This window comes from Melospiza georgiana, chromosome 2 (genome assembly GCF_028018845.1).
Source record: "Melospiza georgiana isolate bMelGeo1 chromosome 2, bMelGeo1.pri, whole genome shotgun sequence".
Classification (NCBI taxonomy): domain Eukaryota; kingdom Metazoa; phylum Chordata; class Aves; order Passeriformes; family Passerellidae; genus Melospiza; species Melospiza georgiana.
In genome coordinates, this window is record NC_080431.1 from 21,654,025 (window position 1) to 21,670,072 (window position 16,048).

The 16,048-nt window shown below is 39.4% G+C and overlaps 1 protein-coding gene across 1 annotated transcript in view; it reads right to left on the minus strand.

Moving 5' to 3' along the window:
• The window catches only part of SLC9A4 (solute carrier family 9 member A4), a 29,640-nt gene extending 14,543 nt beyond the window's left edge, over window positions 1-15,097 (minus strand). Inside the window, exons 1-6 of the mRNA XM_058018432.1 lie at window positions 14,815-15,097; window positions 12,246-12,709; window positions 6,759-7,018; window positions 3,490-3,707; window positions 1,319-1,521; window positions 115-201 (exon numbers count right to left, since the gene is read on the minus strand). Of these exons, the coding sequence (XP_057874415.1) occupies window positions 115-201; window positions 1,319-1,521; window positions 3,490-3,707; window positions 6,759-7,018; window positions 12,246-12,709; window positions 14,815-15,091 (1,509 nt within the window). The 5' untranslated portion in view covers window positions 15,092-15,097. The remainder of the gene's footprint in view (window positions 1-114; window positions 202-1,318; window positions 1,522-3,489; window positions 3,708-6,758; window positions 7,019-12,245; window positions 12,710-14,814) is intronic.
• Window positions 15,098-16,048: the final 951 nt, after the last annotated feature.

Sequence of the window (16,048 nt, forward strand, 5' to 3'; positions counted from 1 at the left end):
TGAGCATCCAAATGCACTCAATGCCAGGTCTCCAAGTGCCTCCCTCTTTCCAGCTCTTTCAGAATACCTGTTCTTTTCTTTTTGGGATAGTGGTTGCTGATGTAAAAAACTTACTCGCACATGAATTTCTTCATTGATAGATTCCTTTTTGTTCGTCTTTTTAACATCCAGATATCTGACCAAAGGTCCAATTGTGATTCCCTGTATTTGGAATAATGAGTGGAATTGTTAATTATCTTTTAGGCAAAAATAGAAAGAATGCAAAAGGGGATGATTTTAATCAGTTAGAAAAGCTGTGTCTTAGCACAGAAATGAACCTTATTTGTATGGAGATCTACAGAAGAGAATTTTAAATCAAAAAAATGTTTAAAGGGTTTTTTTTAGTGAGAGTCTATTTATTGGCATATTCTAATAATGTAAAGTAACTGTCTCATTGGCAATCATCTTCAAAAGAGGATTCATTTGAAAGAAAATATTATCTTTGTGAGGTCTTGAAGTCTTAAAACCATTTACTTCAATATTTTCAGAATTAAAAATTCCAGGGTTTTTTCACTTAGAAATGGTTTTCATTTTTTCCCATTTCCTTACTGCACTGCTACAGAAAACCATTTTAAAAGTGGAAATAGAAACAAATTGTTTTTTTCCTGAAACATTCTGGTGGAACCTAAGTGCCTTACTTATCACAAGTGCATAGTGCCCCATTGGCACCCTAGAGGATCTGAGACTTTGGTATTGGAAAATGCAAAATATGGGTTGCAGAGTTCTCTAAAGTTTCAGTTCTTCCAGGTACAGCAGTAAGCAAGGTGAAATAACTCAAATATCTAAAGTAGACACCTATACTTACAAATGTGACTTATTCACTTCATTTTTTAAAATATTCTTTTGCAAAGCATTTCAAAATATTTGTATTTGGTCCCTAAGACAGACAAAAATAAAAGTATAAAATTCAAAATCTGTCACAGAACAGACATACTGTTTTCTGGTCAGTTTGAGATACACTACAAATAAAGAATGAATCACTACTGAAAGGTAAAGCTAAAAGACTTCTTAAATTGGAAGTACCAGGAAATGCATGTGGAATGAACACAAATAATTTTGGACACCAAGTGCCCTCTCCCCTGAATATTTTAAAAGATACAAAAGAATTCTTGTATTACCTAAAAGCTCTTAAAAAGGCTAATTACACAATACAGTGCTAAATCTGGCCCTAAAACACAATAACTTGTCCTAGCCTAGGAGTGAATTCAATGCTATTTTCACTATGAAGCTTTCAGTCACCTCTAGTACATGAAAGTTATCCATTAAGAAATATACATACTTGGATGAACACCGTGAAATATATAACCACAATGGTCGCAGTGATGAATAGTTTTTTTCTGGGGAAAAGATTCACTGGAAGCAAGAATGCAAGAGAAAAGCTGCTGGCTCCTCGGAGGCCACTGTAAGAAATGATGAGTTGGTCTTTGAAGGTGAAGGGATATGTTCGGAACTTGTTACTGACGTAGAAGAGAGCAAACACACCTATGAAGGGGGGGGAAAAACCCCACAGCTATTATCAATCAAAGAGAAAAAGCAAATATTAAATATTAAAAGCAAAACAATTGTTGTTTTGGGGAACTGTTGACAACCCATGTTTTTTTCTCTTTTTGTTTCTTGTAGCTTTTCTTTGACCAGCTGCTATATTTGGCTTGTGTGAAATATCTCCTATAAAATACTGGGGTTCCTAACAGCTTCAGGATTTAAATTCATTAACACAGTTTAGAAGAGAGATTAGGGAAAATATTAACTTCCTATACTTATGCTGCATAGTTTCCTCCAAAGTGTTCTGGAGAAAAGAAAAACAACTGGATGAGAGTTTTCCCTGTGCCCTCCCTTGCAATGTTCCCTGCTTTCTGTACAGTGTCTGCCTAAAGTGTTTGAACAGCGCTTTACCAACAAGTCCTGTGGACAGGCTCACTGAAAGACAAAGAATAACAGCATTTAAAATTTTAATCCTTGGGCTTATTGTGACTCTAATTCTTTGTTTATTTCTCAAACTTAATTTTATTTTAATAAAATTTTAAATTAATAAGAATCTGTGGCTGTGTAAAGACTGCAACTTGTCTTTATAGTGTAATTTTAGCAATTGTTTGATTCACTTCTTCATCCTCCATAAGAAATATATATCCTATGTTTTATGTGGAAACCATTAAATTACTGACATAAAAGCTGACAAATGCTGATAACTGATGTTATTTTACACAGCTGTCACTGATACACTCAGATTATTAGAGGTAAAGCCAGTAACAGCATCCTCTTATGTAGGTTGCTGGATATCACTTTATGCAAGACCTTTTTTGGCTACTTATAATTATGTTAGGCATCAGGTACTCAGAATGAAACAGCCTATGTGAGGTATCAACCTCAGGCCACGTCTCCTTACTTTAGGCAAGTTTCAGAGAAAATGATGTAATCAGTTTAACACACATATTTAGCAGAAAATGTTTAGTCCTTCCTCTGTAAAGCTCTAGCACTCCCCTTGGTGTCTGAGAGAAGGATGGACAAGTGGCTGGCAAGCAGCTTTTATATCAGGAGAGCATTGTTTCTGTCTTAATTAGAAGGAGATTTCAAAATGGAAAGCAAGCCTTTAAAAATCAGATGCCACACTTGGTCCAGATACAGCAAGAAAATATGTAATTACTTCCTTTTTGCTACCACCTCCAGAACACCAACCACAGCCTTCTTATTCCTTCTCCCTTCTCAGCATTACTGTCAACCCATCCTGGACATAAGGAGAAGATGAGAAACTGTGTCTCACAACTTGTCTGACATCATCTATGAACTGCCCTGACCATGCTGGAGCAATCTGTCCCACAGGTCAGGGAGTAGGACACCTTTGCAGGAATGGGACATACCATGTGCAAAAATGGAGTAATTTCATATGGGCACTACTTTTTAGCAGTTTAAAACCTTAGACTTGACTTGTGATTAGTAATAACATAGTGCTGTTGGCCCACATGTGGTATAAATCCCTGTTCAGTTATCTATCAGTGCTAATTTTCACCTTCCCTCTTTTCCTATGCCTCCAGCACCCCCAGCCCAGGACCTGTAGTGTTATAGCACTGGAACTGTGATGATATACATTACCTAATTAATGAGTTAATGACAGTGTGTTGTGAAATCCTTATGAGGCCCACTTACCCAAGGGGCATATAGTAAATAAAGACATAAACCTCTCTATAAGCATAATCATGACAATATTTTAATTTTGCTTTTAAAATAATCAATTTTCACCCAAATGTAAAGTCTGTGCTTGGAGAGATTTGTGTGGGGCTTTTTCGCCCTTTTTCTCTGTGTGTAGATTTGTGAAATTTGCTTGTCACTAATATAAACTAGTAAATTTGTTGTTAAAGCAGTTGTGCCAGTCCCCACAGACTTTTCTAACAAAATTTTGTGCCAAAGATTTTTTCTCATAGATGCAGAGAAGGTTGTCTGCAAGAGTTTACTTACTCAGTGTCCGCCAAGTGAGGCAGAAGAACAGAGTGAAGCAAATGAAGGCCCAGTTCCATTCATGGTTCTTCCCCACTGTAGACACTCCCATGAACACAAAAATCAGGGTCTCACTGATGCTGCTTAGCATCTTCATGAAATATTTTATTGTGGTGTAAGAATTCTGGGAAACATTCTCCTCCACGTATTTTTTCATTGTCACTGCACATGCTGTCATCCTGTACCAAGCAAAACATCAGAGATCAGCCATGATCTGTTTTTCTTTTCAGTTAAGGACAATATCAGCCATCATTACCTGTACTCTCCACCACCAGGTTCTGACCTTCATCAAAACAAGCATTTTATTTCTCCAGTAACATTAGTTATTTCATTAGCTAGAAAAGGATCTTCATTCAGGTTTACAAATCTGTTTTACTTATAGGATAAAGGAAGCAAACTAGTCGGCCTTTCTGACAAGGAAGGGAGGGTATCACATTCCAGCTCAAAGTCCATTTTATCCTGAATGCCTAACATGGAGCCACCAAGCACCAAATATTTGTCTCAAACAACAGGCAGGTCGGTTCTGTACCAGCCTGCAGGTGGATCAGTTAGAGGGACATAACCTGCCTCTGGGTGACATTGTCCCTTGAGGTGGCAGTGCAGATCATGGTAGCCCCGTGCCAGGGCCAAAGCTGCCATGGCTCCCTGTCAGATCAGCAGTGCCAGGGCAAGCTGCAGGGCTCTCCAGCCACAGCAGGAGAAAATTAAACTATCCCACAGAGGTATCCTCCTCCCTGCAGTCACCTAGGGTGTGTGGAATGTGCCTAAGAAGGCAAAGGGATGTTTTGCATCACTGTTAATGAAGACTAGAGCCTGTGTCAGAGGCATCAGCAGCCACCCAGCACAGACTGGGTGGCAATCACATGGAGCAGCAGTCTTTGATCAGCCCTGCTGAAGGGGATTTCCTTTGCCCCTCTGCATTTTCCATAAGTAACACACAGATTGAGTGCTATGCTAGTAACATATTCCATCACCTATCTAGTTTCTACTGGTATGATTTTAGTCTCTGGGGGCCTCTTGTAATGATATTTTCCCAAACTTGTGAATTCAGAGAATGATGACTGTTCATTAGATAACCTTCCTCTAGTTTCAGTTCATTTAATTTCCACTGAAGAAATCTCAAGGGTATCCTGGTGGAGCTGAGTCATTTAGCATGTCCAAGGACACTTCAAGACAAGGCCATTAGGCATTAATGATTAATACTGTTGACTTTCAGATACACATACATAATAGATTTTCATGATCCAAGTGAAAAATGAACGAATCCTCAATAATTCAGAAAGGTGGCAATAAGTTTCCATCTCTAAAACAAGCAATAATTTCCTCAATGAAGCAGTAAGAATAATAAATCCAAATTATATTTCCATTCTTAAATTACTTATAATTTCAGAACTCTAATGAAAATAAGAAGTGAAAGAAATTAAGAACTATGTAGTCTTGTGCAAGGAGTAGGTGGAGAAGCAGTATTTCAGTCAGTGTAGGTAGGAAGAGGTCCATATGGTTTTACTGTTCACTGCACAGTACATCAAATCCTGCTCAACTAAAAGTTGCCAGTCAGCTCAATCTGAGCATTTGTGTTGGGTATACAAAACACAGCACAAGACTCATCTGCTTTGTCTAATTGCTCAAGATAATCTATATCCAGTCTAACTACTTATTTAATATGTTTAAATATTCAAATACTGCTTCCCAGGACCATCCTGCAAAGGTTATTTTTATAAAGGCAATTCTGCTCTGAAGCTGATTAACCCAGGGATCTGCAGCCTGGAGAAGAGAACCCTTCAGGAACACCTTATTTCAATATTTTGACTTTTAAAAGAGGCCTATAAGAAACATGGGGACAAACTCTTTAGTAGCATCTGTTGCCATATGACAGGGGATAATAGTTTTAGACTAAAAGATTTAGGTAGATTTAGACTAGATGTAAAGAATAACCATTTTACAATGACAGTGGTGAAGCACTGGAAGAGGGTGCTCGGAATGGTGGCAGACATCCCACCTGTGAAAACATCCAAGGTCAGTTTGGATGGGGCTCTGAGCAACCTGATCTAGTTGAGGATGTCCCTGCTCATTGCCAGGGCATTGGACTAGATGGCTTTTAAATGTCCCTTCCAACCCAAACCATTCTGTGATTCTGTGAAATCAGAGCTTCACAAGGGGAGGTGAGTAAATGCACCTGTCTGGACATCAGCAGCCATATGTTTGTATTTGTTAATTTTAAAGTGGTTTGCCCTCTACAAAGGGAAGCACTTTCTGCAACACGAGGTCACCCAAGGCCCATCACAAAAGCTCAGAGCCAGCAGAGGCCGTGCAAAGCTGCTGCTACCCACCAGCTGTGCACTGAGCCAGCAGCACCAGCTGGAGCATTTGGCAACAGGAGGTCTCCACCTTCTTATGCTGCACCCTGCAGGTGGGCTGGTTTGGGTGGTATCCTTGCAAGCCACTTGCCAGCAGCTTTCTCCTTAACTCTCTCACTTCCATCCCTATTCCTTCCTTTCTCTTCCAGCTCCTTTCCTGCTGCCATCCTTTCCTTCCCACAATTCTCACCATTCCTGCATTTACTCCAGTCAAGAACCTAAAGCTTTCTCTCTGCAGCAGGCACCCACGCCATCACATACTTTGAGGAACATGTCCCCAGCATTATAGCAGTATTAAGCTATCCTGACCACAAAAAAAAATTGCAATATTCATATACATGACCATAAGCAAGTATGTGTAGGTGATGTTCTCTTTCACCTGTTTTTCCCCCAGTTTCAATCCCACTGATGGTGTACAAATGTAATACAATTCTAGCGAATGGTGTTAGGGCTGATGTTCACAAAGAACTCAGATGTGCTTTCTTATATTTTCCATACCCATTGTTTTATGCCTCTCTTTAAATCTGATGGTGAAGCTGCTTAGAAATACAGATAAACGGCTGTAGTATCAAATCATTCTCTGCTGCTGCAGAGATCTTATCAGAGATAGCAGACGGATGGTGGCAGCACTGGCCACTTTACACACAAACAGTATGTGAATTACCGGTACTTTTGCCAACCCCCCTCGGTAGAATATCTGTGCCTACATTGACTGTGGGTTTGCTTTTCCTAGTCACCACTGCATTTTACAGATCTCTAAGAATCTGTGCACTGCCCCTCTAATGCCTTTGTTGCACCAACCTTGAGCAAACCACCACAAAACAGCGCCAGTTCCTCAAAGAGATCATCCAAAAAGCCGTAAGGAGTACTCACGCCAAAATGCCAGAGATGTAAAGGGTTTCAGCAGACAAGTATGAGAGGTAGCTGAACATGAAGACCAGCAGGGGTTCGATGGAAGAGACGTTGCGGGTGAAACGAGTCATGAATGCTGAGACAAATCCAAACACGATGCCAAACAAGACTCCACCCAGCCCCACCACAAAGAAGCGAGCAAAGCCAGCAAAGACATCGATGGATTCAAATTCTTCATACCTGTGCATCTGGGTGAAGGCAATGAAGATGTTGTATAAAACCTACATGTGAAAAGAAGAAAACAGCAGTTGGGCATCTTTTCTGAACCTGACACCTATTTCATAGGTGAAATAACGTGTGTGTGTTTAGTGTCTGTGTTTGCCAGAAATTGCTTTAGGCAGATCAGCAAAGTAACAATTGAAATCTCAGCTGGTTCTTAACAAGTCTCAGAAATATGAGTCCATTAAGTGTCCTGAAAAAGAGCAACCAAAAAAAAAAAAAAGGGTAAATGGCTGTGGAATAGTAGTAAAATAGTAAAATACTGGGGGACCACATGACATTGAGAAATAAAAAAATACCCTCTTTTCTTGGTTTGTTTGAGAGTTAATTTAATTTTTGGTCTTTGTAGAAGAGGTTAAAAGCTCATCTGGGTACCTTAAATACCATGGAGGCTCTATCCTCCATGTTCTCCTTCTGACTCAGGCTGGGGCAGGGCAGGGACTAAGAGTCACGTATTTGATTTAAATTCCATTTAGTTTGTCTATAGCATCAGCCAGTAGATTTGACAAACTTGATCAGATGGACATGGTAATGTTACATGTTTTTCAACAGCACTTGACACACAAATATCATGAAACATCACTGAGAATAGGACTGGGAAAGGAAGATGGTAGCCTCAGTTTCATTCTCTAGCTAGGTAAAAAAGCCTCTCTATCATGACATATTTGGAGTTTGGTGCTACTTAACCATCTCCCCAGATAACCACCTAAAAGTATGAATGAAATGCTGTGGCTCTCTAAATGTTCTAAAGACCCTGCACATATGCATATTTTGACTAGAAATCTTGAAATTGTTAAAATCAAAATAAAATATCAGATTAGAAGAAAGATTCAATTTAATGCAAATTATAATTTTATAAAATGTATTATATAATTTGGTCTGAAAAGAAAATATCTTAGAGAAGAAAACTTTACCAAACTTCTATTAACAATAATTTCTATTCTTCAGAAACTGTTAATGAAAAATTTTCAGCATATTCCACTTTCATTCATCTTTTAGAAAGTAATAGAAAATTTCCAGAGTGGTGTAGTAATAAAAAGGCCTTAAAGGTTGCTGACAATCAGTTAATATTAAGTCCTGTCAGATCTGTTTACAGTGACTATGTAACATATGAAAGTCACCTTTCAGTTTTGAAGAGAATTTGGGAAATAACTAGACACCAGCTCTCCAAAGCTATTGCACTAAAGCATTAGTTTGAAAACAATAAATAGACCAAAGTAATTTGCATTTTATGGTTTTCTTTGGTCTTTCTTCTTCATCTAGTTAATTCCAGAAGGTTATTAAGAAGACTAAGGCAGGTATTTGCAGGTAGAAGAGTCAAGCTCATTAGGATAATAATTACTGCTCAGCTACTATCCAATCTTAAATTGCTGCTGGGGACATATAACCTTGAGCTGTCACACAGTCTGTTCTCCAGGAGGCTCACTGCTAATAGCTCTGGGAGACAGACAAGGCCTGACAAAATATTTCTTTTAAGAGAATACCCAGGACTTCCTTTTCCTAATGCCAGTGTATGAAATTTGTCACTTCAGCGGCAGATAAGGAAAAGAAGGTTCATGTTTTCACAGTAAGCAAACCTCACCCTACCTACCCTATAGCTTTTCATTTCAGAGCCTGTTTTCTCTCTGTTTCCCTTTCTTGTAGACTTTGACCTCTTCCTAAGACTTGTGATTCTTTATAAATGATACCCCAACATAAGTCTATGTTGACTTACGAAGAAAGATTCTCAGCAAATGACTTAGGAATTTTTTTCACTTTTCTAGTTCCTAAATCCATATGATTTAACTGATTTGGCATAAAAAAGAAAAAGAAATGTGACATAATTTCTGTATTTTTTTTGTAACACGCTTTGTGAGAGTAAACTGTTCTGTACCACAACCTGCACTGTGTCATATAAGGAAGGCTCAGCTAAGTTACATTGCAGTGTTTATGCCAGTAAATGGATTACTAGAATTCTTTATATATCAGGAAAGCCTGAATCAGATTAGGAGGCTTTTCTTCACACAAAAACAAGGGATGGATTGATAGTGGTCTCATGTAGCAACCCTGAGAACATCATGATTTGGGTTGCTTGGAGAGGATTTTGTACCCCTGGGCAGCTCTCAGAACCACAGGGAGGAGCAGAGAACATGACACTGCTGCCACAGAGGACTCCCCAGGGACTGCTCCATGCTCCAGGTGTCTGTGTACAGTTACTACACACACAGTCCACACCAGAAGCATTGGAAGAAGAGATTTTCAAGTGACTGCCTTAACCACCAACACAGGCTGTCTTGATAATTCTTTCTTACCACCCTAATTCTTTCTGACTATTGTAGTTGGTTTTACTCTAATGGCAGTGGAACAACTTTTACAGCAAGAGAAGAGAAGCAAATATCTCTATCCTGCTATCTAGCATCCAAACTAGTGATCAAGGTCTTTCTCAGTGACATCAGAGGCAATTTCAAATCTCCTCAAATAATAAAGTAATTTTACTTAGGTCTTCAACATGTATTAGATTTAACTGTTCTGCTGCTTACAAAGAAAAGAGGATTCCATTAGAGAATACAGCCAGTGCCACCCATTTTGAGTACAGCATGATATTTAGGTGTTCTCAGTATTTCTGAAATCAAGCCTTAGAGATGAAGCAGTCAGGGAATATTCCAGTTCCTGATTTATACCAGTGGCTCAGCTCCTTTTCAGAAACAAAATTGTCTGTGTATATGTGGGAGAAGAGCTTCAGATGGCTGAAACACTGCACAGCAAAATCAGGGTATTCCACCAGAGTTCAGTCTTGAATAAGACCTGCACTGGATTTACAATACTCTTTTTGAACAGGGCTTTGAAATTCCACTAATGTATGATGTATCCTAGGTCCAGCCCTGATGTTGTCTGAACTATTCTGATGCTAACAGCCCACTCAGAAATAACTGGGAAAAGAAGTAATTAACAGCACTTGGAACCTTCTTTTTTCCCTCCACATACATGGCCCTACTGAGGAAAAAAAGAAAAGGTACCAATGGGTAAAATTAGTAAATCATCCATTTTCTCCCACCCCCTTAAGGCAAAGTCATAACTTCTAGATTATAATTCTAATTCTACAGTCTGTTATTTTGAAATATTTTTTATATACCAGCATATTGAACTAAATATAGGAGACAGAGCTATTGTTGCCCCGCATGTATTACACAAGTTGAACAAAACTCATACTAGTTTTTCCTGCTGGTGAAAAAAATGTTCAAGCTGATAAGCAGGCTGGAGAATACCAGGGGATATTTGTATTTAAACAATAAAAAATATGTATGCTTAATATATCTTGGTGATATAATCTTCTTCAAACACTTAGAGTTAACTCAAATGAAACTGTTAAGAGAGAAATAGAAGGAAAAGGTAAGAGAAGACACCTGAGATAAGTAGTTTTAAAGTCTTGGAAAAAAGTGGGCTATCAGAGAGGAGACAGCCACCTGCTGGATTCCACTCAGGTGACAAATACTTCAGTCTCCTTGAGCGTGAAGCCAAGTAGAGATTTTGAAAGCCCAAGTGCCCAGAAAGGGGGTGAATGGTGGTTGATGCAGAGATGCAGTAGCTGACAAAGTGATGGCAACACAGCTGCTCTGAGCCCCAAAGATGGGAGTGTGGGGCAATGGGAACTCTCAGTGCTGCACCCAACATACCCCATGTACAGCCCTTTCATCTCCTTTACTAACACACCCAGGGCTGCTGAGGAGTGCCTAAATCCACTGTTTTAACAGGCTTTCTGTCACTGCACATTTGTACTGTAACAGGATCCCGACTGGAAGCTCGGGTAAATGCCAGCAGGAGTTGGACCCACATGAAAAATAGCTGGGAGAAAAGCAAAGGCAAGGTAGTGAGCCCATCAAGAAAAGCATGAAACAAACTCTTCCAGTATGAAAAAGAGGCATTAGATTTTTGAGGTCAGTATTTGAGGGAACCAAAAAGACAATTGTAAGAGATAGACTCATTGGGGATTTTTCTGTTACAGCTGTAGCACCCAAGTAGTTTGAACATAAATGAAATAACACTTGTCCCTGAGTTCTACATCAGCCCTGTATCTCTGCTCACCAAGAGGAAGGATTTATGATCCTTAGGCTGTGCCTGCAAGTTACTTTGCTCCTTTTGCTTTTCTCAGTACTGACAAACTGCACTTCTCCCATGAAGCCTTTCAGCAGTGAACTCTGTACAGATTTTACAAGTCCCATTTGGGCTGTACCTCGTGTATAGCAGTATCTGAATAGTTTTTATGTGCTTTAGATTCCTGTGATTTAAATTCTGTAAAGATCTTATCTAGTAAAACTCCTTAACCTGCTGTTAACTTGTACCACATGAGCAGTCCTGTTGGTTTCTGAGCAATAAACTTCCTGCTTGAAATTTCTTCCTTGAAAAACATATGTTTTAAATGTTCTTGTCATTTCTGCTTACAGCTAGAATTTCAGGTTGCTCCAATTTTAGCAGAACTAATGAGATAAGGGGGAAAATATTATCAAAAGTAGCTTAAAAAAACACTCTTATTAAAAACAAAAAATCAACAACAGCAAACAGACAACCAACCAACCAAATCTTTCTTATTCAGGAAACATTGTTTCTGGATATTTATGACAAGACAGCCAAAAAATTTAAACATTTGTCAGATGTCAATATTTTTTATTGATAGAAATAGAATTATGCGAAGTTCTTAGTGGCATTTGGAATTCCTGTCTAAGGTCTCTGGTGAAATTTCTGGAAGGGGCTGGAGCACAGAGTGTGGCCCCGGAGGTTATCCACATCTGGTTTGCTTTTCTTTCTTTTTTTCTTTTTTTTTCTTTTTTTTCAGAGGACCCTCTCAGGTATATGACAAGGCAGGGTCTCCTGTATTTCTACCCTTGATGCCTTCAGTCTTCAAGCAGTACAATTTTCTGTTTATTTGCTTGCACAATGTCAAGAACATTCCAAGGTCCTACACTGATCTGACCAGAAAAATCAGCTGTAGCTTATCCATTCACTTCAGGGAATGCAAGAGCACATCTCACATGTTTGTGGGTGTTTCCCTCTTCCAGCAGCTCTAAAATACATGCTTTGGAAAGAGGTAATTTAAGATGTAATTTTTGCATGCATGAAAATCCCTTGTGTGTAATGAAGTATAAATAAAATAAATAATGTATTAGGATCTCCTGTGTTCTTGTCCTGTGCCCAGTAACCCTAGAAGCCAAAAGAGTCCAAAGAGGGGAAGACAAGGAGCAGAAACAAACTCACCACAGTTATGCCATCATTTAGCAGTGACTCCCCAAAGATCATCATATAAAGCTGCTCGTTAACGGAGGCTTCTTCAAAAACCACCAGAGCTGCCACGGGGTCCACTGCTGAAATCATGCTGCCAAAGAGCAAGTTCTGCAGCAGGCTCAGGTCACTCAGGCCAAAGGCTTCGATCTGGCAGACTCCATAGAGCGAGAGGCCAATCCCAAATGAGCTTAGCAGAGCTCCCAGAACAGACCACCACAGAATGGATCCAAAGTTTTCAAAAAATGGTCGAGTTGGCATGAAATAACCCTCCTCCAGAATAATGGGTGGGAGGAGATACAAGAAGTAAATACTACTGTCCATCACTGGTGGAGATTTGTGATGGGAAGCAAAGATGATTGCTCCTACTAGTGCTCCAATGGCAATCAGGATGCAGCTTTCAGGCATAAGTTTTGGTAATCGGTGAAAGATGTGGAAACCTTGAATAAAACATTAGAGGATTATTTAAGTTTTTAAGTTACTTTGTCTTCAGACAGGCAGCTTTGGTCTAAGGATTATGAAGGTAAAAACAGGCAGTACTGTTCCCTTCAAAACTAAACATTCCCACACTTGTATCACTAAAGCAGGGCAAGAGTTTGACAATGAATTTCTTCTCTTCCTGCTGCCCAGCTCCTGGTTGCTGAGCAAGCATGTCTGAGTTTAAGCTCCAGTTCTGAAAATGCAGAAACTTCTTTGAAATGATCCTCCACAATTTGGAAAGAAAATATTTTTTGAGAATCCTTACTGCTCACCTGCTACTGGCTTGTCCAGTCACTATACAAAGAGCTGTGTGATCATAGTGTGAACAAGATGTGCCTGTACTAAAAATGTCAGGATTTTTTAAAATTTACAAGAATGAGAATGATGCAGACTAAGAAACCTTTAAATTCAATATCTGTGACTCCATGTTTGACGCTAGGTCCACCTTCATCTTGCAACTCTAGAAGGTTCTGCCATGACAGTATTTCTGTGACCCTTAAACTATTAGTTTCCAAAAGCAAAAGAATGTAATTTTTTTAGGACACTATTTTTTTTTCTAAGAGGTATGTTTATATCATAACTCTACTTATCTGCTTTTTAATTTAAAAAATCATTTTTAAGTCTTCTTCTAGTCTTACAGATAAGGGGATTGTTTTGCCTTTCAAGATCTTGGAAATGTTTCCCACCCTTAAATATTGAAATCCAGAAAGAAGATAATACCTGAACAAAACATTGAAAACTTTAACAGTTTGGAAATCTTCTTCCCTGGGTATCCAGATTATTCAGACTAATGCTTTCTTCCAAATATATTTAAAATTAACAGCTCCACACTTTTCATAAAAAATAATGTTATTTGAAAACTCACAGTAAAAGTAACAGGTCCACCTGGGAGGCATCACGCAATTCTTCTAAAGTATCTGTTTCATGTGCAAAACAGAATATTGTGTCGATGTGCCATATGTCAAGTTTTGTGCTTTATAGATGATAAATAAAGAATTTGGTCGATATGTTTAATATTAAAACACTCTGCTGATGCCATAACAAATTTAAATTTTGAAAATTTTGATTGTTATGTTACCAGTGAAAACATTTGTAGGAATCGGATTGAGGGCATCAGCTGTAATGAAACTAGCAAATCATGGATGGTGGTAATGATTTTTGTCAGCTGGGTGACTACGACAGGAAAAATGTTTATCTTAAGGCCACCTCCAGAAAAACATCAGTCTCACCTACCAGCTTGTTCTAAGGAAGAGTTTGAAAATCCCACAAAAAGTTCAAAAGAAAAGGGATATCTTATATGTACAACTCTTCACATCATTACCGTCTTCATTTATTTGATATTGCTGCATTAATTCTAAATGGTCGAAAGGAATTCAGCCCAACCATGCAAATGTGTAAGACATGATGAGCCTTTTTTTGCAATATTAATTCCAGTTCCTATTGCAATTACTGCTCCCTGAATTGCATTTCTCCTTTCAGATACCCACATGGAGCTCTAATAGAAGCTAGATGCATTGCTATGTATTCAAAAGATACTTAGCCTACATCTCTGATAATCCACACCCTCAGAGACTCTCATTCTCTCTCCCCAGTATTACTTTTCAGACCAACTCCAAGGAGCAAATATGTAAAACAAAGACTCAGAGGGAAATATTTCCTTTTATTCATACAAAGGAAAAATGCTTTACACTTTCTCCTCACAATTCAGTACACTTGAAGTCTCAGTCTGGTGTAACTGATTTCTGCAGCTGTGTCAGGTTGCAAATTCCGGTATCTTGTGATCTATAAGGACTAAAAAAATGAATGGACAGCACTGTGTCAGGGAGCTCTGTTGCTATTTGCTACTCACAGCCCAAGAGACCTGAGGTCATATGTTAACTTAAGTAAGATGGAATCATTCTAAGGTGGAATTTTGGCACTGCTGTGGTAATGAACACACCTGTTCTTTTGACAGACACAGTAAAATCAATCCCAGCTACAAAATAAATGAAAGTTACTTGGTTATATTGTAATTTTTTAACTTCTTTCCAAGTTAGGAGGCCCCAAGATCCCATTTTCTACTTACCTATTTTTGCAAAAGAGGCAAGGAGGATCCAAAGGGTAACTTCATAGGGAATTTGCACGTAGTCATAGTCCAGTGTGAAAACATGTAACCTCATATCTTCAGAAGAGTCAACAGCACCACTGGAATCATGCTCATAATGAAGCAAGGACCTCTTGCCCAGGCTGGGCTCAGCCCCATGAGCAGCAGCAGAACAGGATACCACACTCAACAGCAGCAGCACGCTGGAAAGCCTTGCACGTGCAAGCCTGGCAAAGCCCATGTCTGGGGCTGTGACCATTTTATTACAGATTTAGCATATAGTGGTGCATGAAGGTGTCCACACTCAGTTCTGGTGATTCACACTGCCCACAGCCGCTTCTTCCTCAAGGCTCTTTCATTTGCCTGTTAGAGGTCATTTTATAGTCCTTATGTGCCTGTCCCATTCCTTGTGCTGCAGACAGACCTGGAGTTTCTGTGAAGATACCGGTTGTGCAGGTTCCACTGACCCAGAAAAACCTTGGCCACTGCATTACCCTGTTGAGGAATAAAAAGACTTTTCCAACTACATAATTTATGCAGCCTCTCTGATTTTTCCACTGTCACCAAAAAAAAAACCAACAAAACAAAACAAAAAAAAAAACAAAACAAAACAAAAAAAAAACCCAAGCAAAAAAGCTTTCAATGCTCACCTTTCAAGCAGCAAGCACAGCACGAGGGAATTGCATCGCTTGTGAGAGGTGGTGGCAGCCTGGGCAGGCAGGAGAGCCGGCTTCGTGCCTTCCTCTCTTGCCCTCGCTCCCCATCCCATCTGCCTCCCCAGCACAAGTGGCACCCCTGGCACCACACCTGGCACGACTCCCTGGTCCTGTCACACCTGGTGACAAAACTGCCCAGTGTGCAAATAAAGGGACTGTGCAGGGCTCCCGGGAGGGACATCTGGTGGGGGACCGCGCAAATTACAGCCTGGCTTGGGAAGGGACTCCCTCCCTTAAACGTGTGTATGTAATTAGCAGGTAATGTCGACATAAAGAGGAAGGGCTGAGTTACACCACCTGCCTAAAATAGGAATTTGGGTTGTCTTGTATTTGGCATTTGTTTTACTCATACCAGTAAGGCGCCTACTGGGCAAATACATTATCCTCCTCCGGCCGCTCTTATGGATCATTTTTTTTAAATGCCCGCATATTTTCTCCTCCACAAAAACTACCATGTTTAGTGTAAGGATAACAGGGTGTGCAAACATAGTGCTGTTAAT